This window comes from Argiope bruennichi, chromosome 9, assembly GCF_947563725.1.
Source record: "Argiope bruennichi chromosome 9, qqArgBrue1.1, whole genome shotgun sequence".
Lineage (NCBI taxonomy): Eukaryota > Metazoa > Arthropoda > Arachnida > Araneae > Araneidae > Argiope > Argiope bruennichi.
The window spans coordinates 4,243,324-4,267,251 of record NC_079159.1 but is presented as its reverse complement, the minus strand read 5'-3'; the positions used below and the strand labels follow the sequence as shown (position 1 = coordinate 4,267,251).

The 23,928-nt window shown below is 27.2% G+C and overlaps 1 protein-coding gene across 1 annotated transcript; it reads right to left on the bottom strand.

The window, feature by feature from the left end:
- Positions 1 to 4,621: 4,621 nt before the first annotated feature.
- On the bottom strand, positions 4,622 to 23,673 carry LOC129983626 (LETM1 domain-containing protein 1-like). The gene is made up of 9 exons (XM_056093162.1): positions 23,444 to 23,673; positions 21,755 to 21,918; positions 17,444 to 17,556; positions 16,363 to 16,445; positions 15,414 to 15,600; positions 12,525 to 12,626; positions 10,793 to 10,936; positions 7,751 to 7,847; positions 4,622 to 5,118 (listed from the first exon to the last, which is right to left on the bottom strand). Exons 1-9 carry the CDS (start codon positions 23,464 to 23,466, stop codon positions 5,039 to 5,041), a joined length of 993 nt encoding a protein of 330 aa, XP_055949137.1. The 5' UTR covers positions 23,467 to 23,673; the 3' UTR covers positions 4,622 to 5,038.
- Positions 23,674 to 23,928: the final 255 nt, after the last annotated feature.

Here is a 23,928-nt window from a genome sequence, read left to right as displayed (position 1 = left end):
AGCAAGGGTTATCATCTGAAAAAAATAAATAAATAATTTAAAATAATAAAACTTAATTTTTTGTTAATTAAATGTAAAATTAATAAAATCAATGTAATTAATTAATGTAGAATTAATTATGTGTTATTTTGAAGCCAAAAAAAAAAAAAAAAAAAAATTGCGCTTGCCCCTTTGTCGGAGTTGCCTTGAACCCACGTCGGCAAATCTCTGGCTCGTGGCAATACGGTTCGTATATACAAAGTTCACTCGCCTATTGTTTTGGATTCAATTCTCTCTGTTGATTCGATTTTTTTTCTTTGCATTCAATAATTCTTCCACGTTGCTAATGATGATGAGAAACATTAATACTTCTAGCATATGATTAGCATTTTAATATTTCCATTTTTTTTTATGAAAAAGCATTTTTATTAAAGCAACATAAAAAGAAGCTAGAGCGTCTCTAAGTAAAAATGCAGGTGATCAAAGAAAAATGGAAAACCCAAATAAGAATATAATTTAGGGAGGAGAAGGGATATTTAGCATTTCGATCTGCCGATAAGCTCGCGTAGTTAGTTATTCCATCATCGCAAACGTAAATTTTATCGTAGTTATCGATAGAGTTGCCTTGCATTGCGCTACTGTTGTAAGTGAATGTTTTTTTTTTTTTTTTAATTATGGAATATTGATTTTCCCGAATAACTTAACTCATCTTTCAGCACATTTTTGTAAGTTTCGTGAGTTAGAAGAATCTAGCGAACATTTGCGAACTCCCTTAGCTGTTTTTTTTGCATGCGTTATCCCTAAACCGAAAGCTATACATCTTTGGTTTTAATCCAATAAATTTATTAATAGGTTCACATTTTCGTGTTTTACCGTTCCTACTTTCCCCCTATTAATCTCACTATATAATGAGTGGTTCTGAGGAAAATTGCTGGTGTCTGATACAGGGTGCGGCAGAAAAACCGGACAAACCATTTTTAGTATAACTTTATTAAAAATAAATTCATTAACAAAATATAACAAATAATAATAAGAGTAAAACTTTACTAATAAATAAATTCAATGGGTTTCAAAGTGACCGTCTTTTGCAGCGATGCAGAGGCGCAAACGCTAATTGAAATTTTCAGCAATAGGCAGCAAGTTTTCTAACTTTAATCCATCCCATTCCTGACGAAGCTATTGCTTTACAGAGTCCAAACTTTTGTATGGTTTAGCACAAGCCCTAGACTCCAAAATGGACCATACATTGTAATTGATGGGAATGAGATTCGGTGAGTTCTGTGCCCATTCTTCAGATGATATCACGTCCGGAAAATGCGCCTTATACCATTCTAGTGTCTTTTTGGGCTTGTGAGCTGGAGCGTAGTCTTGTTGAAACTTCCACTTTACCTTGCCGAAGTGCGTTTTGGCTCATGGAAGTAAAACAACTTCTAGAATGTCCTGCTGGTGAACTTTTTGATTTATTTTAATGCCCTCATCCACAAAAACCAGCGGTGTTTTGCTGCTTGCGCAAATTCCGCCCCAGACAAAGGTCGACTTAGGATTTTGGCGATGTTCAATTGCCGAGGTGCTTGGAATGTCTAGAGATTAGATCCTATTGTTCTGGGGAGTTATGAGCTCGTTGGACGGTAAACAGCTTCTCATAAGTGAAAAGGAATCTTTCGCAGCGCTGACTTGTGACCCGTTTCAAAAGTTTTCGGCATCATTGGGCCCACATGAATTTGTTTTTTTTTTCAGTTAGAAGCTGAACTTTTTGGAACTTGTAAGGCTTTAGTCCAAGCTCTGTTTTTGCCATTCGCCACACTGATCGGTCACTTATTTCCATTTCACAGGCGATCTTTCTCGGGGAAACCCTCGGATTTGATTGAACTCGCTTTTTGATGGCCTTACGTACGTTTTTGTTCATTTCCTGGATGCCGACCATCATTGTCAAGTTCTTTGAAATGACAGATATCCTCAGACGCCATTTGCTAAGACACATTAAGCAAACGAACGAATTGACATTGTCGTTTTCCTTGCTAAAACAACTCTAAAATAGTAGAACTTTTACTTGATATTGTAAAAAAGCAAAAAAAAAAAAAAAAAAAAAAAAACGATACGTAAATTAAAAGATACATTATAAAATATACACATTTTAAAAAAATTAGTTAACTTCTATTCTATGATGCACTAATTCTGTCCGAGTTTTTTTGGCCGCACCCTGTGTATCAGATGTTTGATATCCTCATATACATTGTTTGTGTACATGTGTAAATAGAGTGAATCTGTATATAATAATTCACAATTTTTATTATATAATTTCTTATAATTTGAATAATATAGCTCATACATTTGGAGTTTAGAAATTTCTAAAATTACAAACCCTATATATATTGGTTTGTCTAAGACTAAGTTAGGTTAACGCATCTTAAACAAAGTTAAATTTTTGTTGATTGGTTCAAAATACTCTAAGGCTGAACTTGATAGAAATTTTCGATTCATCTCAGATGTAAGCGTACCCCTTAAATTTATTCGTTTTCGCACATTTTGTAAGTATTTCCATTGAAAGAATTATTCAATTAAAAAAAAAATCCCTTTCTGTTTTACATACTATTCTTTTTGAATTATTGAAATCCATATACTCTCTCAACCATGGTTTCTAGCCAAAAGCCAAAATTCTGTGAATCTTATTCAATATTAATCCCTGTTCGAGATAAAATCTTCAAAATATATATAGTTTAAAAATATACATTGAATAACTATTACAAAGAGAATTAATAGCACTTATCAAAAAATATTGTAACTCCATAAAATTTATACAAATGTAGAATTCTGTTAGTTATCGGAAGTACAGTACACTGACGAGTATCCGGTCTAATGTAGCGGAAGAGCAGGCTGGATAAAAAAGCCGGATTTCTATGAATTCATTTCTTTGCTCACCAACACCAGAAGATGAAGTTTTTATATCAAAGCTCACTGTTATAATATGTATTTCCTCACTTCTTATTGAGTGCCAGGACTTCCATTTATCTCACGACACGTAGAATGTGAACGCGACCGCAGCTGGGTGAATCATACAAGCAGTTGCCGGTAATGCGTCCAGTTAAAATAAAAGGCTCTGTACTGGTAGTTTATATACTACAACGCACGCTTCAAGAATTAGAGAAAAAGTAAGTTAAAGAATATAAACTGACCACATTTTAACATCAATTATGTAATCTTCACTGTGATACCCTTAAAAAACGTTAAGCATACCCCGTGAGCTCTTCACGAATACTGTCAGTGCTGTGGAGTTACAATCACGAGCAACGGAGGCCCGTTAGCAGAATGCTGCTCGTTTCCGGTTACAACTTGTATTTTGCACACGACTCGTAAGAGGATCTTAAGACATCCACTTCCAATGCCTTAGCAATGTTGCCAACAACGCCTTGCCTTCCTCAATTAATTACCATAGAGAAAACTAAGCCGGATAATCGCGAACCGGATTCTCGGGTGTGTACTGTAATCAAATTATTGGCCGGTTTATTTCAAAGCTGCTGGCCGGATTAAGAAATCCAATTGATATTTAGTTGTATTCTTTTTCAACGGTGGTCTCAATTCGCTGATAACAAAATGAAGATAAAAAAAAATAATTATTTCATGCATCCTCACCCAAACATGTCGCGTGAGATTCGGAGAGTGCGGATGTCAGAGCCAGTTTAGTTTTTTAGTTTAGTTATATTAACGTCCCGTTTTAAAGCAAACTAGGGCTATTTTGGGACGGACCTCGTCATTTTGAACAGCGGTCAGATGACGGGGACGACGCCTATGCTGGCTGCTTTACTTGCAACAAAATCAATAAGACACATTTTATTTTTAACCTAAAATTTTCCTTAAATATAATTGTCAGACAAAAATAAATAGGAAACAAAATAGTGACAAAAATAAATATGAAACAAAATAGCAACAAAAATAAAATTGAACAAAATAACATAATATACTTATTCATAGTATGACAAAAATAAAATTTAAAATATTATTTTGCAGAAAAAATAGGACATATATAATCCGAAAATATTTCTTCCTCTCAAGAATCTGTATCATTATAAGCTGATTTATTTTCTTTAAATAAGATTTCTTCAGCTAATTTATCTTCCAATCTATCAATATTTTAAGAACATCATACAACATTTAATAGAAGAAATTCAATAGAAAATACAAATTTTATGAAATAAACAAATATTTAGTAATTGCAATTGATTATAACATGAAATATTTCATTGGTACTGCATGAAATCAGCATATTTTAAAATTGATTTTTTAAACTGAATGAACATAATATGTGAGACTGAAAATACAAATAATTTCTTGCTGTCAATACTATAGCAATTATTACTATAAAAATATTTAATTTAAGAAGCCATCTCTTTAAAATATTTGAATATTTCAATACATTCAGTGTTCTTTTATAAGTGAATGAGTGGTTGCACTAGTGCAATGAATTCATTTTTTGAAAGCATATTAAATTATTTAACGATACAAAATATTTTATTTTTAAGCTTTCATTTTGTCCTTACTTCACAATCATTATTATCTGAATTATTTATACAGGAAAAAATGCTACACATGCTAATATTTTACACATTTTTAGTCTTATTGAGAGAATAAAATTCAATACAAATGGTATAGTACTCCATATGGATTTTATTATTTTGTACAATGCATAATTTTTTAAATTTCAAAATATGTAGACATAATGTAAGGAATTCAAAAACAACAAACAATTTAATGATATGATTTCATTAGTCAATTTGCTACATGGAAGACATTTCTAGCGCTGGTATGAAAATGTATCATAAGAGGTGACAACCCCTTTTGTATATTTTCTGATTTATATAATTAAATAAATAATAATAAGAAGAAATTTTTATATTCTGATTCAGATATGTGCATATGCAAATGTCCACACATAAACATTCAAATTCATTTCTTTCTAATTAATTAACATACGACTTAAAAAATAAAAGAGATGCCACTTTTCAGAGTTGAATTAAATAATCTACTCAATATTGAGAAAAAGACATTTTTTTTTATTGCTAAATCAATGAATGAGGACCCAGTTGGTGGAATAATTGTAAGACAGAAATATGGGGCAATGGAGAAGCAGGGACAAGCTTTGACCTAAAAAGTAAAAATTAATAAATCAAATTCCATAAATTGAATAATAATAGAAATGTGTTTTATTTAACCATACAAAAATTCAATATACACGATTAAAATCCAGAAAAAATTATGCAATGGAAACAGCAAATTTCTAATAAACCCATATCAATAAGTTATTCACATTTAGAACATATACTTATTTGTATAAAAATAAACCAAATAAAAATTTCCAAGAAATAAAAGAAAATTATTTGTGTAAAATATGATGATGCAAATTTTAATTTGTTATTTTAAATCAGGGAATTGTAAGAAATTATATTGAAGCTATTTTAATTTTGAAGTATAAAAAAAAGAGACGAATTTGATAATTTAATAAAATAGTAGACTATCAGAAGAAAAAACAGGAAAAAAACATTACTTTTTTCACTATTAGTATTTTTAATAAAGTTATTCTAATAAGATGATTTGAAATATTAAATTAGAAAAGTGTAAAATTAAAATGTTTAGCCTTTTTCTTCTTATAGTAAACTGCCTTAAAGAAATTTTAAATATCATATTTGTTGTGGTACTCTGTCAAAACTTTCAAATTATTGCCAAGCAAGAAGCATTTACCTTAATTTTTAAAATGCAAGAAATTTATTCAAGCAAAACAAGGTAAAAACAATAAAGTTTACAAAAGAAAAAAATTGTTAGCCAACTAAAATGCAATATTTTTTATGTTAAGTATTCACTATTTTTAAATTTAGTATTCATTATTATAAATACTTAGGTTATGTTCAAATGTAGTGACTGCAGAATATGAGTTGCTTATGTGTTTAGATAATATGTGCTGGTAGGTGGCATTGCAAATTCAATTATTGCCCAACTTCATTACTCTAAAGAGATGGATGTGTAGCAAAAATATCAGGTAGAATAGTATACACTAATTGACATTTAAAATGATTAAAAAATATGCAAAATCCTAAAGTTCTGAATATAAGGGGTAAATTTGTAAAACAATGTTATTCATAACCCATTAGAGTTTCAAAATAGGGAAAACCCCTAAAACTTCATATTTTACTAAATGTAAATATATAAACTTACTCTATAATTCATTATATTTCCAAATTAAGTAATAAGTGAAATGTAGTTTTATTTGTATTTTTCATGAATTTAAAATCTTTACTGTTGTTTACAAGACTATTTACAAGACAATTGAAGATGACACTAATTTTTAAAATAATGTTTTTTTCTTCTCACTCAGTTAAAGTTATAGAATATCAAACTTACAAAATAAATCTTTGTTTCTTACTTTAAAAAATATTGTTATATATTTATCATAAGCTAAATGCTTATGATGAATATATTAATTATCTATCCATTAGTGGACACATGTATATGGTTTTCTATAAAATGAGTGTTCATATTTATTAAGTTTCTATATACAACTATTTCAAGTGTAATTAAGATTATTATTCTTTAAACATTCCAGTAAAGTTGTTCAGTACTCATACATCCAGCTCCAAATTCTATCAATTTTTATAAAATAAAGCATGTTTTCTCTTCTTTTACATATTGTAAACTATTTTAAGAATTAAAAATAAATAACAGGTTTAATATTGTTTATGATATTAAATTCAATGTAAATATATAAAAAAGGGAAGGGGGGGACCCACTAATGTACTTCCTATTTTAATTTGTTGAAAATGATTAATGAGCATCTGTTATTGAATATCTTGAAATATTTGATATTAGAGGATCACTAACATTTATTAATTTCTATATTGCTTTGAGTAGGCACTAAATTCTGTTTCTTCTCCAGGTAGCCCATCACAGGTAAAAACTATTGTTAGTTTTTGAAGCATTTAAAAGTTTTTCAATTCATTACATTCTATATGCACTTATATTTTTAATACTTCCCATTCTTCCGAAATGTATTTCTTTAAAGTTGAGTAGATTTTAATGTAATTGTTATCATTTCAGCTTTTGTTATATTTCATTTATTATCTCCACATCTAGAATTTTGTTGACTGAAATTATGACTTCTTAACCACGTTTAAATCATTATCTGCCACTGCCTTAATATGTTCTATAAGTTTATATTCTTTATTTGTGCATTCTTTTTCATATGCCTCTTCGCAACATTACACCTATTCATATTTTCTTTTTTATCTACATAAAATCATAATAACAGGTTACAATTGTTTTTTTAATATAATTAATTGAGGATTATTAATGGTTTAGAGCAGTTGAATATTATTTCACATTTTTGAAGGTGCTTATAATTAGTGCACTTTCATTTCCATATAGGAATGTCAATAAATTTGCATTTTACACAAAATGTTTCTTTTTAAGTGATAAGAAGAACTGTTCAGTTTATACAAGTTATTAACTGAACTTTTGATGGAAATTGCAAGGGATACATGGATTTGATAGAACACGAAATTATTTTAAGCAAGAGAAATGCTTGAATACATAAGCAAAATATTTTCAAACAACAAACAAATACATACATACACATACAATTTTTTAGCATTGGAAGAATCTGAAAAGTGATTTAAACATGCACATTCATAAAAAAATATAAATCATAACAGCCTAAAATTTGAAAAACATATAATGAAAAAAATAACAAATTTGAGAAACATAAAATATGACTAAAAATAATTACTTTCACAGTTTTGCGCAACATATATCCATTGTGAAAGCCAAGCTATCATTTCTTCTGTAGACAAACCTATTGGGCTCAATCCCCTTAAAAAACAAGCCTATAAGAACAACAAAAATGTTAAAGATAAAATGTTAGATACATAACAATGAGTAGCACAAATAATAATAATAATTAAAAAAAATATGAATGAAATGATGTTAAAAAATAATAAGAACGAAATAAAGTTTTTCTTTTTAAAAAAAAAATCAACTCATGCATTAGTCATAAAATATTTCAAGAATTTTTTTTAAACAAATGAAAACTGAATATAGCATTTTCTGACTCATTATTTAAGGCATGATCACTTTAAAAAATACAAATATGATTGAAAATAAATAAAGATTATTAAATTGAAGCTTTAACTTTTGGAGCCTTGAAGTCATCTTTTTACATTCTTCACTTAAAAAAAATCGTTTAATAAAACTATTTTAATAATTAATAAAAAAACATACGTGCATTATCTCCCTTTTTGTAAATTTCTTTATCATGCAGCGTAATTACTTTTAATGGGCTGGCAGTATGTTGAGTAAAAGTATTACATTTCTGTACTTTTAAAGCACACAAAAAAGTGATCCTCACAATTTAAAATTTATTCTAAATTTTGAATGCTAATCTAATTTTACAAGAGCAGAGCTTGGACATATGAGTAATATAAATCTGGTTTAACAAGAGTGCTGCACAGGCAATAGAAAATTTTACATTTTACTAAACTTATTTTTTATTGAATTTTTATTTTGAATAAAACTAAAGTGATATAGATAATACTGAAGATGAATATTTCTTAGGTCTGTCAAAATAAGAATGTTCTTATTTTAAGTTTCCTTCTGAAATTGAAAGTAATTCATATTTAGAAAACTTGAAAATGCTCATCAATGATGTTCACTGAATATAAACATTGGAAATCCAGCTTCACCATTTTCATATTCCTAGTATGTAAAGTTTCACTAATGTTCAAATAGTATATAGAAATGAATGACATGCAACATAAAGATTAAAGAAAATATTTTTTAAAAAATCAGTATTAGGGTCTCCTGAATTACATGCAGCATTTTCAATGTCTTGATCTACTTCATGTACCAGATATTGCATTGCCAATTTCTGATAATTTCTTTCTTTTTTTTTTTTTTTTTCATTTTACAGAATTTATTTTTTTCACATTTCAATTTGGTTTCATTCCATTCACTAATTTTAATAGCAGACATCTCTAAACAATAAAGTTATTTTACGGCCGTCCTGAATTTTTTTCGATGCAGCTTTCTAATCTTCAGAAATTTTGTATGCAAAAACACATAGTGAGAGAAATCTGCAATATAGAACCAAAATAATAAAACAAATAATTGAAAAATGCCATTCAGCTGAAATTTCTACTAAACCATCATCATCTAAAAGAGGGCATCCATTAAGTCTTCAATCCATCAAGTCTGAAAGACACTTCATCAGATACAGTCCACTGATAGTAATTAAATTTTGTATGTAAATGTATAATTTGTTGTTCAAAGTGGGTCAATGAAGGATAAATAAAAAGTGAAACTAGATATTTTTTGTCCACAACCTAATGTCCAACTCAGCACAATAATTGCAGTTGGATTTTTCATGAGCAATTCAGTTTTTCTAACGAAATATGAAATGTAAAAATTATGTTTAGGATAAAAATAAAACTTATTTATCACCATAAAAAGTAATTACTCTTTGTGTTGCATTTTAGTTAACTATGTAATTTAAAAATCTAATTCATTATGATATACAGAAAGTTAGCTTTGCATAAAAAAAAATTCTTTAAAGCCAGCAAGTTTCTAAATTTAAGGTCCAAAATTTCACACATACACTCAAAATCAAACTTTACATATAAAATTTTACAGAGCATGGATGGTCAAGTAAGGCTAAATTAAACCAAATTAATGCAAGCTATCCTTTTAAATACCATTATATGTATTAAATACTTTTGGAGAAATTTTTTGTATTTCAAATTTCTGTCCATGTATTGAATTTAAAAACATACATCTGCTTTCAAATTGGAGCAGGTAATTTTTCAGAATGACAGCGCAATTGAATGGCAATTTTATGCCACATATTAAATAGGCATTAAAAGCCATACATAAATCGTTATGATTGAAACAAATGAATTTTAGAATCATTATTGAATCTATTATTATTTATTGAATAATCTATTATTAATTAATTAGTTCAAGGGAAGATCAAGACAATATAAGATTGGTAGAATGTAGTTTTGACTCTTCAACTGAGAATGGCACAGACATTTCACAAAAATTTGTTTCATCTGGAAAATGCACATAACCTTTTTATCTGGAAATTCCTTTATTCATTTTCAATTAAGCTAAATTCTGCATCAACTGTTATGTATTAAAGCATAAATAAAAAAATTTAAAAATTCGTGTAACTGTTCAAATGAATAAACACAACCAGAAAAAAACTGACAAAAGCTTGCACATTCTTCATAATAATTTATTTTAAAGAAAAGTATTGGATAAAATGGAAATCCTATTAATAACAACAACAACATATTAAACAGGTAATTTGCAGTCTTTTCTCTTCAGTCTAGAATTATTAATTAAAATAGCTAGGAATAAATTTTCACATATTTTTGTCAATTATCATAAGCTATTCCCAATCATCAACTAATTCCTATGTTTAAAAATACAATTTTTTTGAAAATACATTTAAGTTAGAATTTGTCATTAGTTATTGTTACTATGAAATTCTTGAAATTGTATTGCCGATATATATTTGTAAGCAAATTTTATTTGATAACATGTATGGTACATAAAACAAACTTAAAAGAATGGTTGAAGAAATGTTCCGGAATTAGGAAACAGGAAAAAAAAAAAAAAAAAAAAAACTTAATTCATTGTTGATTTTGAGGCATTATTTACTAGAAATAAAAGCTGAATTTATTTTATCATCATTTAACTATAGATATAATAAAGATATGTGATAAAAGGCAAGTACAAAATGAGAGAAAAATGATAGGTACTGATAAATTACCTGCCGGAGATCATGGTGTGACATGCTCTGCCATCCTTCCCTGTGAATAGCCAAATCCATTTCTCTTATAAATCCAGCATGCTTCCACAGACGCCACTGTTTTCCAGGCAGAGTAGAGATACCATGCATACGACAAAGGTTATGCTGTAAATAATTATATTAATATTATTAAAATTATATTTAGTTTTCTTGTTTAGTCCATCATGCATAGCAAAAATATTGAAAAGCAATTATCATGATGCATTAAAAAATTATAAGAGTGCTTTAAAAATTAGTACTTCAAGTGCAGTGTCCTGTGACATTATTTTAAAAATTTATTTACATATCTTCATAACAACTGTCAGCATACCTTTATTGAGAAATTAACAATCATTCAAAAGGAATTGAAATAAAATGTAATTCACAATAAAAATTTCTTTTCAATCTAATCTTACCCATGAAATTTAGTTAAAAAAATATTATCAACCAGCAAAACTTGAAGTGAAGTAATTATGTAGAAAATTAGAATCATTTGGGAGGGGGGGGGGGATCTGTTATTCAGCATACCATAAAGACATATAATTAGGACAGAAAACAAGAGAAATAAATTTTTTTAGGCTGCACAAACAGACTAACCTTAATCAAAGAGAAGAATGAGAAATTAGCATTCCTCCTTGATTTAATCATTTAATTATATGTAAATCTTCCAGTAAATTTTATGCATTTATAACTTTCTTATTTCTCTTGCTATAAACCAAGTATTTAGATAAAGACAATTCTTTCCAGAGAGAAAAATTATTTTGGAATGATCATAACTGTATTCATTACTTTGGAAATGTATTTAAATACCACTGTTGTGACCACTAAGAAAGGAGAAAATTAAACATACACTAAAATTCATAAAAATCTTTGACAAATAAGGACATACTTAATTTTTTTCACTTAATATTAAATAATGCACAAAATATAGTTAGAGAACAGATTTCCCTTCCATTTTCTGCGGAATTCTACAACAGCTGAAAATTCTTTTTTCACAAAACAGTAACAACTGATCAACGTTACTCAGTTGGGAACATAGTTGAATAAATAAATACATTTCCTATTTATATTATATGGCATATATTTTTTTGGTAATGAAAATGCTTTTTTAACAATGTCCTCAAATGAAAAAAAAAAATTACAATCAAATTTATATGAATTTTTATGTTTTCAAAATGTAAAAAAAAGTAATTTTTATAAATTCTTGCCCATTGTCCCTTTCAAGTCTAAATTTGATTGCTGTATTTAATGAATCAAGCATTGATGCAGTTACAAATGACAATTTTTCTCCAAACTGAAATGCATTAATGAATTTTCAACTCAATGTTCCTAATTGGGAATATTGAATTTAGCTTTAGTGTTTAAGAGATATATAAACAATTAAAAATAGCATACATAAATGATATACACAAGAACGAAAAAGTATCCAAACAGTGATGTATAGAATTCAATTCATATAATTTTCAACAAAATACTGCAGTTTATTTATTATTTAAGATTACTAAATAGGCTATCATTAGAAACATTTTGAAAATGAAATTTTAGAAACCTAAACAATAAATAAAATGTTACTAAATATAACATGTATAAAAGGTCTCATCTACAATTTATGGAAGTGCTTATTTTTAGGACAAACTTTTCTAGAATTAAAGATAACAGAAAATTTATACACACATATTCAATTTATAAAGATATACAAATGCAAAAAACTCACCAAATGACCAGCTGATAAATTAAACACTCCATAAGGTTTATCTATAAATAATCTTTTTACACGTAAAATTTCATCAGTGCTTGGATGAGTTCCACTACCAATCTAAAAAAATTAAAACATATTTTACTTTACAATTAACTATTTATGATATAATAAAACAGTATCTGCTTCTCTCTGAAATTTATTAAATTTCCATGTTTAATAATTAAGAAATGAACACTAAAATGCATTACTAATATAGTAATAATTCTTTCTTTTACAAAAAGCATGCCAGTTAAAACGGAGATTCTATTTTTGAGGGAGGAGGGAAACAACTTTACAAATTTTAGGCTATAAAATTCAATACAGGTATTTAATAAGCTTCTGAATATTATAGAAATAAGGATAACTACAATATATTACTAATATTGAAAGAACTTTTCGTGTGCCATTTAGACAATAACTTGTTTTAGGACAGAAAAGCAGTTTATTTTAATCAATTAATACCCAGTATTCTATTCACTGGACAGTCATGTTTCATATACATAGTTAAACTGAATATATTCATTTGTTACTGCTTTTCTTTGTCAAAGAACTCAATAAATATCTCGAAACTCCTAAACAATTTTCATCTTGAATATACCATTCATTAGTTAGATGTCAAAGTTAAAACATTACATTGCATGTAAAATTTTCTATTTTTTGCTTTAATTTATTTTATAAGTAATGCAAGGAATTTGTGAGCAAATTATTTATAATATTTTACAATATATTAAAAATTGTTTAATGTATAATGTACAAAAAAAAAAAAAAAAAAAAGTCAAAATTTAGAGAATTTGACATTAGCAGGAGGATCTTTGAAGTAATAATGAAACAAATTGTTACAGAATATCTATAAGAAAATATGTAACCAGAAATTAAAATAATCTAACAAATATTCTAAAATAAAAGTAAAGGAAAAACAAATTTCCAAGCTAAAAGGACTAATGCAGTTTCTCCCAATTGAATTTATTGAAAAATATGAAATTTTAAATAAAATAGATGTTAAACTGCTAATTTTTTTCCACTATAAAAAATATGTGATATTTTTAATGTTACATAATTATTGAATATTTGTTTAAAAATCAACTCATTGTTCATAAGATATAAAATTTAAAGTTTAAGTTTTATATCATTTAAAGAAATTTTTTCCCTTTTAGAAATTTATAAATAAATCATAGTATTACCAAATAAATACAATGGTAAAAAACAAGACAGTTTGAGCTATAATTTTCTGATATTTACTAAATTTTATAATATTATATATTAAATATTTTAGGGAGTTAAATATCTAGTAAAAAAAAGTTATTTTTTAGTAAAAGTTTAGTACTTTTTTTATGTTTATATGTTAATCATTTTTTAAAATATTTATACAGAGTAGAAGTTGGAAATAAAAATAGGGCCAAAAGTTTTTTTACTTTATTCTCAATTTATTTTTACTCTGAATCAGTTATTAGATGCTACAAATAGCTTTTCCAAACAATTTTATTACATTGTTTGGAAAGAAACATTAGAGTTCAATTATAAAAGCAAATGATTTTATTAAAATTATTTAAACTACACATATTAATTAGATTAATGCAAATCATGTTTATTTTCACTATATGTTTTGGTGATAAAGTTTGACATTTATAAACTTTTTATAAATGTCAAATAAAGTCTTTCAATATAAATATCTTTGTTCTTCATTGTTATATTATTTTCATTTTCTTATTTTTTGCAACAAATACTTATTTATTAATAGTATTTCTATTAATAAATAAGTTTAAAAATGCTTTTTGTTAAAAGCATACTGAATACTTTCTTAGTTATGGCGAGAAGAAAAAGTTATATGAAGAAGAATAAGGTAACATACTTAATTTCAGAGAATGTGATTTGTCTTCCAGAGAAATTGCAGTGATATGATGCTCCAAAATGTTGTGAATAATTTCTTGAAAGACCAGATCACTATGTTATATACAAACGATCTGGTAGAAAATTAATCTCAATTTAATCGATCAAAAAGAGCCACAAGTAATCAAGCCTTTTCTCAAGACCAATTTTTTTATTCAAATTAAAAATAAACTGCAACTGTCTTGTTCGAGAACATTGCATGCGTAATGTACTTTTAAAAAAATCACATGTAAAATATACCAAAATGAGAAAACAGCCTCCACTAACAAAACTGCAAATAGTTAATCAGGTAGAATTGACAAAATTGCATAATGTCCGTGTTAATAAATGGAATGATACAATTTTCTCAGATGAAAGGAAATTTAATTTGGATGAATCAAATAGCTTCCTGTATTATTGGCATGATTTATAGCTTGAAAAAATTATTTCTTCTAAAAAACAATTAGATGGTGGTAATGTTACGATTTGGGGTAAATTTGCTTATTATGGAATAGCTCTGATAGCCTTCATGAAACCAAAAACTAACTCTGAAGGATATCAAGACATGCTTGCTGAAAATTTATTACAAGAAGCTGCTCTCATTACAAGTAGGCTTTATATTTTTCAACAAGATAATGCCTCTATCCCTGCATCATCATTTACAAAGTTGTGGTTTTAAGAAAATGAAGCAGAATTATTGGATTCAAGTTTAATTACTTCTGTTTGAAATTTTAGGGCAGCTAACAGAAAATATGAGAAATGCATGATAAAATTAACAGAATGACGTAAGATTTGTAAAATATTATGAGATATATATATATATATATTTTAAAAATTTAACCTTAAAAATATTTTGACATTAAAACCAAGTTACATAAAAAATTTTTTTGAAAATTTTAGTGACCATTAATTCTGGAAAAAGTTTTTTAAAAATTCTTTTTATAATATCAAATTATAATTAAAATCTATAGATTTATAATCATTTTGAAATCAACTTACTTTATAAAATAAGTTCTGACACTGGTTTCTCAAAGTGAGATCTTCTATAGACTCCACTCGCGCTTGAAGATTACGAAACACTGGTCTATAATATGTTAATTTTTTCTTTTGGTGAATGATTGAAAAATCAACTTTCTGTTGAAGAGTCCAAAAATGAGATGAGAGACATTTTCTAGGAAACAAATATCTGAAAAAAGAATATAAAATGTGAAGAAACAAATACTAAATATACATAAAATTTCAATTTAAAAACATTAAATAGATGATTTGCTTATTAATTAATAATTTTGTATACAAATATATCTTCACTTTTGTATTGGTGTTACAATGAAATTCACAAGATTATTTTTACCTAAAATTAATATTGTGGTTGAAAAAAACTGAAAAACCTTCATGAAGTAGATTGGATGTAATTCAGAATTTTAATATGATGCATATAAAAGGTACATACAAACATATAATATTTCAAACAGTTTCAACAGTGAATTAATATTCATATATATTAAAGTTTTACTTATTTTTTCATCAAATCCTTTTACTAAATTACTTATATTATAGTTTTTTTTTTTCAATTAAAAAGAAAAACTGTTTTTAGTTCACTTTTAAGTGCGAGATTTAAATTCTGGAATGTACAGTGTCTATATTTTTATTTGTTAAACAAAAGTTCAATATAAACAAAACAGGTCATGTAATGGTTCTAGCAAAAAATATTTCAATATTCTGATTTCAAAAAAATGTTAGTTAACATTCAACACAGTATCTAATAGAATATCCTTAACAATAGTTTATGTTTTGCCTTCTTTTTCTAATTATTACAGGTAATGTTAAACTAACATACTCTGCAAGCCATGTTATCATTATAACTCTTAATATATTCTATTAACAATGAATTCATATTTTACATTTAATAATCAATCTGTTCATTATATAACAAAAATATTATACTCACATCACAGGTAAAATAACATAATTAGCAAATGGAAGAGCAGCCAGTAAAAGAACTGGGGCTACTTTCATCAAGTCCTTTGGGACCTAATCGGAAACAGATTGAATTTTAATAAACCTCAATTATTCTGTTTTATAAGAATAAAATTATAACAAATTCAAAGAGCAAAGTTAGCCTTTTAAAATTTCAAATTAAATCCAAGAGTATAAGAATATTTGTTTAATTGAAAAGAAAGTAGCAGAGTTTGAGGGATGGAAGAATACAATTAAACCCACTGGAACTATATCAGAGCTATTTAATCTTTCCCCAAAAATAGTAAAAATGTTATGGTAAGAAATTTTAGATTTTGACAAAAAAAAAAAAAAAAAAAAAAAAAACCTCTGCATATGACATATATATATTATATTATTATGCCAGTAGGATTTTTTCCTCATAGCACTAATTTGTTAAGCTTTCAATCAACCTCTGAAAAGGGAAACTTTCTTGTTTTGCCGAAATAAAACATACATGATAGATATGCTTAATGCTAATGAAGGAAAACTAAGATTAGGTAACCACCATACATAGTATAAAAGAAGATATTTTTTAAATCATTTCATGATCTTATCTTTTAATTATGAAGAGAAGAAAACTTTCAAGTTTCTTCATCAATATAGTAATTTTAATTAGATATTTCAAATTTCACACAATCTAACATGATAAAATGCAATCTAGTAAAACTGTAATATTAAATCAATAAAGAAAAAGAAAAATATATATCTTGTGAGAGATCAAATATCATGAACATGAGATTTTATATACTAATCAGTATTATATTTAAAAAAGAAAATAAAATTTAGAGGTATAAATGATTATTTCATGTCTTTATTTTTTTATCTTTTAGTTTAAGATGATATAATACAATATACAATTATTTATAATTTGAGAAGGAAGTAATACAAAAATATTATTATAGATAAGGATGAAATTTTAGTTTTATTACCAAATTAAATTTCAATAAAAATAACATAATAGCTGATTAAGAGAACTTCTATATACTTGTCACAATAGCAAACAGGTGAAAAATAACTATAAATTCTCTAACTTGAAAGTAAACTTCAAGCTCCTTCCTTTCCAAATCTCTCACAGACTTCCCTGCACTTAGAGTTGATGATATTCGAATGTATTCTTTGATGTCTGTATACAGAGATTTTGTACCTAAAGGAGAAATAATATTAGATAAATAACAATAAAAATATTACAACATGGAATTAAATAAACTATTTATATTACTAAAGAGAAATTTTATCAAAAATGCATACAGGTCACCAATTGTAAATAGGTTAAATATGTTTACACAGAAAAATGAAGGGAAAAACTTTCTGCTTGACACACGTATGTCTACCATATCATTACAATTTCAGCACAATGCTTCATCAAAAAGGATCTTCAAACTTTTTGGATAGATGGACATTTAAAAGTTATTTTTCATATATTATAGTTTGAGTTTATTTTGAAAATGTGAATGTTTCCTCTTTTATTTCCATGGCTTTAAAAGCTTATATAAAACTATCTTTTTTACAGAAAGACTGCCAAGATTACTTTTTATTGCTCTTTCTGGTGTCTTTCTGATTTAATCTTTAAATTATTAATTATATTCCTTCTCAATTTAAATCCAAATTGGATATACAATTTTTTATATAATAATCTCATGACGCCAATAAACAAAACTTAATTAAAGTGGAATGATGGAAAATAATCTAAAACAACTGATTTTAATTAATATTCAGACATTGATAGAACAGGTATCAAAAGGGAGAAAAGTAACGAGATACATATTTGGCTATACAATTACTTTAATATATAATGTTTGGACTAAAAAGTCCAGTGTTAGTATATAATACTAGGAGTTGCGATTTTTCATATAAAGCTTAGGTAAGCCTTGCACTGAACCTCTTTTTTACTGCCTTTTGCATTGACTCCTGCTAATACTTTTTGAGTCCATCAAAAGACATATCTTTTCATAAATCTAAACCTTACACACTGTCTGCCAACTAAAAAAAACACAAATAGAGAAATTGATGCTTTTTAAACATACGTCAGACTTTATTTAAACTTGGTACTTCACATAGTAAACAAAGATAATTAGTAACTGCTTAAAATGGAAGATTACAGCTTACATGGGACACAATCTATTGAATATATGCAAATTATAACACTTGTTCCTTATATACATACTAGCAGACCCGGCCACTCGTTGCTGTGGCTAAGATTTTTGTTATATTACATAGTAGTAAACTATTCAAGGGAAACGGTAGGAGAACACCAGTCATGGGGACCACCATGCTTTTTTACATAGATGCCATTTGTAAAAAAACATGGGGACCTCCATGATTGATTTTCTACTACCGTTGATATTAAGCAAAAATCAATACAAAAAAATAAATTTAAATTTCTTTATTTTTGGTATTCAAGTTTGTAACAAATGAGTACATTACAAAGTTGTTAGTAAAAAACACGTAACACTTAAAACTTATAAATGAGGTAGGTAGGGCAGATAGTTTTAAATCTTTGACAATAATGTTTATTATTTTGAATTATAAATACTTTTAATTTCAATTTAATTTAGCACTAATCGGTGCACAATATTTTGTGGTTAACCTGTCTTTAGTTAACACAAATAGATTTGACGGTTTTCCTACACGTGAACATGCAACATATATTTGCCCATGAGAAAAACATGGATTTTCCAAATCTAAACAACTTTCCAGTTAAAATGGTAGCTTCAAGTATATTTCCAGTGATCTTTTTGATGACCAAACGCGTGCCATTGCATAATCGAGGTGGATTCAAATTATGCAGGAGAATAATAGGTGAACCAATCTTTAATCGAAGGTTATGTGGTGGCATTCCAGGTATATCTAGTGAATTTAAAAATTCAATTGGAAAATTTACACTATCATTTTCATCAACAACAGTATCGATTGATTTAAAAGACATCAGATCGCCTGGTAACAACTGTTGTATTTGGAAGTTAATTTCGTCAACATCAACATTTTTGGCTGCCAAAATAGCCCGATCACTGAGCCAGTTATGATTCAAGTAATTACTCTGTATATCCGGAAAAATACTCTGAATCAATTCATTTTTCCCCTGAAGAACAGTTCAGAAATTGTCTGGCAGTTTAATGCATTGCGAATTTGGTTGCAGTTCTATTTTACCGTTCCCAATATCTAGTAATTGTTCAGAAAATATTTGTGCTGATGGATCATTTTGCAATTGTACGCGCATGTTTATGGCCAATCGAAGTGTTTCAACACTTCGCCATAAGAATGATTGTTTTAAACATGCATTAACCTCATCCGCGAAAGTAGAGCGAGGTATAACCGGTAAGGTCTGACGGAAATCACCTGACAAAAGTAAGATAGCACCACCGAAAAGTTTATCATTGCCGTTTAAATCTTGCATAGTTCTATGTAATGCTTCGAGTGAATATTTGTGAGCCATTGTGCACTCATCCCAAATTATGATTAAACTCTTCCGCAACACTGCAGCTATTCCACTATTCTTTTTTATGTTACATATTGCATTTGGTTTATTATGAATGTCCAAAGGCAGCTTGAATGTTGAATGTGCCGTTCGCCCACCATCTAACAAAGTAGCCGCAATGCCTGACGATGCAACTGCCAATGCGATTTTCCTTTGTGACCGTATTTTGGCAAGAATCAACGATATTAAAAATGTCTTACCGGTTCCACCTGGTGCGTCCAAGAAAAAAACCCCGCCTTGCTCAGCAGCAACAGTCAGCATAATCCGATCATAAATAATTTTTTGTTCTGCTGTCAGTAATTGCTCACTGTTCACGATAATTGTTGCTAAAATACCATGGTCATATTGTTTTTCTCGTTGTAAATCGGTGTTGACTAAGTCGGTGGCTGGGCGATCAGTGATGGCATACCATAATGATTAAGTGGTAAATTTGTTCCTTCTTAATACCTTCTTTCTTAGTATAAACCTTTTATGATGTATAATAAATCCTCTAACTTCAGTGATACAGATTCTGGCTTCCTCAGCTTAGAGGAAAGATTTTTTTTAAAAAAGTTCTATATTCCACACATGAAGTTGCCATGAGATTTATTCCGTCATTGATACATTTGTCTGTTGCAATAATTCAAAATTCATTAACAAAATGAAATCAGTTTCAGAAGCATTTATTAAATAATGATAAGCATTGTAGCTGAAGTGAATGATAGCTGACATAACTTGATACGTACATGCAGTTTATTAGTAAAGAAATGAAAAACTGAAACGATTATTGTAACCATTTTTTATTATCATATCTTCAATAATTTATATAAAAAAAGATTAAATTTCATTTAGCATACAAATGAGTTAATATTTTTTTTATTATCCGATTAGAGGAACTTATTATTGGCTCGTTCACTTACCTTTTTTACGATATCGTTAACAAAAGAAATAAAATAATTTAATTGAAAATTCAATGGAGGTAACAAATGTTATTGCCATACAACATTTTTCTTAGTAAACAGTCAGATAAAGAATTGGAATTCATTCAAAACGAAAAGTAATAATTATCCGTGTGCACCTCCAAGTATTTTTCCAAACTTCTTTATAATTAAAAAAAGCAGAATTTTAGCATGTTGTATTTATCAGTGATCTGTTAAAACGTTTGTAATTAATCATTTTCAAATAAAATATCTTATTTCTGAGAATTGCCACCGTGCACAGTAATGCAAAATTCAAACATAAGATCGTGATACTTTATCCGTTGCAACGTATCAAATTTATTGTATGCATTAAAAAATAATTGTGGAAAATGATATCTTATTCCTGAGAAACGTTTTCGGATAGGATCATAAATAATTCGAACATTCGGATTCGAAACGTAACGCAAATGCGTGAGTTTTTCTACGCCAGTTGGGGCAACGCTATTCAGATTAGAAATTTTTAATTTCCTTTATTCTGTTTTATTTTAATTCAAAAGTACTTAAGAATGAATTTGAAAGATCGATTAATTAACAATGTTTAATTTTAAATGCATCAAACATTAAGAAAATAAATAGAATCGTTTCAAATAATCAGCCGAAAAATCTTAAGCCTAGCCTCATGACTGTTGGGAAAGAAACAGAAGCCGTACTCATTTGGCGGTGGGGAAAATGAAGAGATTTTTTTGGCGGGAAAGTTAGTTTTTAATTAATAATTAAAATTCTAATTAAAAATTCAATAAAAGGGCTATCCTATCTTTTTAGTTAGATCAAACTGCACATGGTGTGCAAATTTGATTAAAATCGGTTAAGTAGTTTAGGAGTCCATCGCGGACAAACAACGTGACATGTAATTTTTATATATTAAGATATATAAAAGAGACTTGGACATATATAAAATAAGACCTTACCTACAGAGAAAACCTGATAGATCTTAAAAGCACTAGGAAATTTGGTCTCAAGGATTTTCTCATAGCCTTGAACAAATCCAAAGCATTTTTGTACCAGGTACTCCTTGATACCAGTCAAAGGTTTGACATAACGACTCCCAGGAGTTACCCTCTGAGAAAAAAAACTGGGGAAAAAAAAAAAAACCACAGAAAATTAATTTATAATTTTATTTTCTGTTTCTAATTCTAAAGAAAAATGTTACTTGCATATAGAAGCTTCATTAATAAATGATGTGTCAGAATTGATAAGGAATATTTCTATCTATAAAAACATATTTTGATAAAAATAATTTGGTATTAATTTTAATCAGTTTCTTCATGAATGTAAACATAGAAATAATTTAATACACAGGTATATAGTAAAAGATTTAAATAAAGTAGTAACTAATTTCTTTAAAGAGTAATTAGTTTAATTTATTGATATTAAATGACATTTTATACATAATATTTCCATACAAGCATAAAATTTTAATAGGTAAATTTAACAAGTTTTGAGAATATATTTTAATATTGGCTTTGCTACAGCCAAAAGTAATAATTTTCATTTTAATATGATCTTATTTTGAATTTTATCATACCATATATTAAATATATTTACTAAAAACTATATAATAATAATTTCACACAAATTATTTGTAAATTTATTTCTCTACATTCTGCTATCAGCACTGATAATCTTTTTCTTTTCAGTAAATGTCTTAAGTGAATACATTTTTTATAACTAACTTTTAATCGAAATACTACATGTAAAAGGTTTTTACTTTAACATGTATTACACTTTAAAGAATGTAATTGAACTAAATTTGGATTTCATAATTCTTCAATTTTAGAAATGAAACATTATTAAACCTATCTAAGTCTAGGTCTAACAATAGGTAAATTTTTAAAATTTGTCAACATTTACATTTTTAGGCATTTTCAACAGAGTATTAAAAACACACATAAATTGTTACCTTTTATATGTGATGATTTATCAATACATATCTTCATATAATAATTAAAAAAAAGATAAAAAAATTACCTTTTTATTTTTTTTAAATACTACAAAGATACCTTATCATGCAAATGCTATAATGGGAAATCATGTTGATAGAAAAAATTATAAAATATTAAAAATGAATACAAACTAAAAAAAGAAAGAAACTGCATTATTTGAAATACAGAACATTCTTTGTTTACTAAAAAGAATAAAATAAAACTTTGGTAATTATTTTATTAGTAAATAAGATTTATTAATACAATATCTACAAATAAAATTGAAAAACAACAATGCATTTAATATAGCTACTTTTCTTTTCCTAATATATAAAAAAATACTTCGATTATGTCAATACATAGAATTTTATTTTTTAAAAATCATAATGAAATACACCATCTCCTTAAAATGTATTCCAATTGTATTTTAAAACTAACAGCAGCTTTTTCTTTCCAGTGTAAATTTTTAAATCAAAGTATGTTTTCTATCTTTTCAATAGAGATCTTTTTACCCCAGATTTATAAACTAATGATTATTAATCAATTTTTAAAACTTTTTATTCTCTTTAATTTTTTTAAAATTTTTAAATTAGTTTCCAGATTTTGCATCTAACTACCAATTACAGATAAATTAACTCCAATAATTAATACAAAGAACACATTCCGCTACCGTACCGAGTAATCATATAATATTTCATTGTGCATCCCCGTTTTTACCATCATCTTGAATAAATAGTACTGATGAATGCTTTGCTAAGGGCATCTTGAAAACCAAGGGCACATTAATAGAGCCAATACAATTCAAAAGTTGAAAACAAATTGTCCTGTCCTGTCCGCCGTAACTATATTGCATCAGTAAGATCACATGTTAAAAATGAACGAATCAGAAATAAAAATCATCTCTTCTCAGAAGAGAATAGCTTGATCAACTGCGCATACTGGTAGAAACCATGGTGACATGGTGAAACCATGTCACCATGGTAGACATGGTGAAAAAAATACCATTTTTATAACAAGGATTTAAAAATCAGTTTTTAGTTTTAAATCCAAGTAAAAAGTAACATCTTTACAACTTATTAAAAAGAACAGACATAGATGAACAAATAAAAAAGAACTTATTTATTTATTATATACTGAATGTATCAATTAGTTTTGTCATG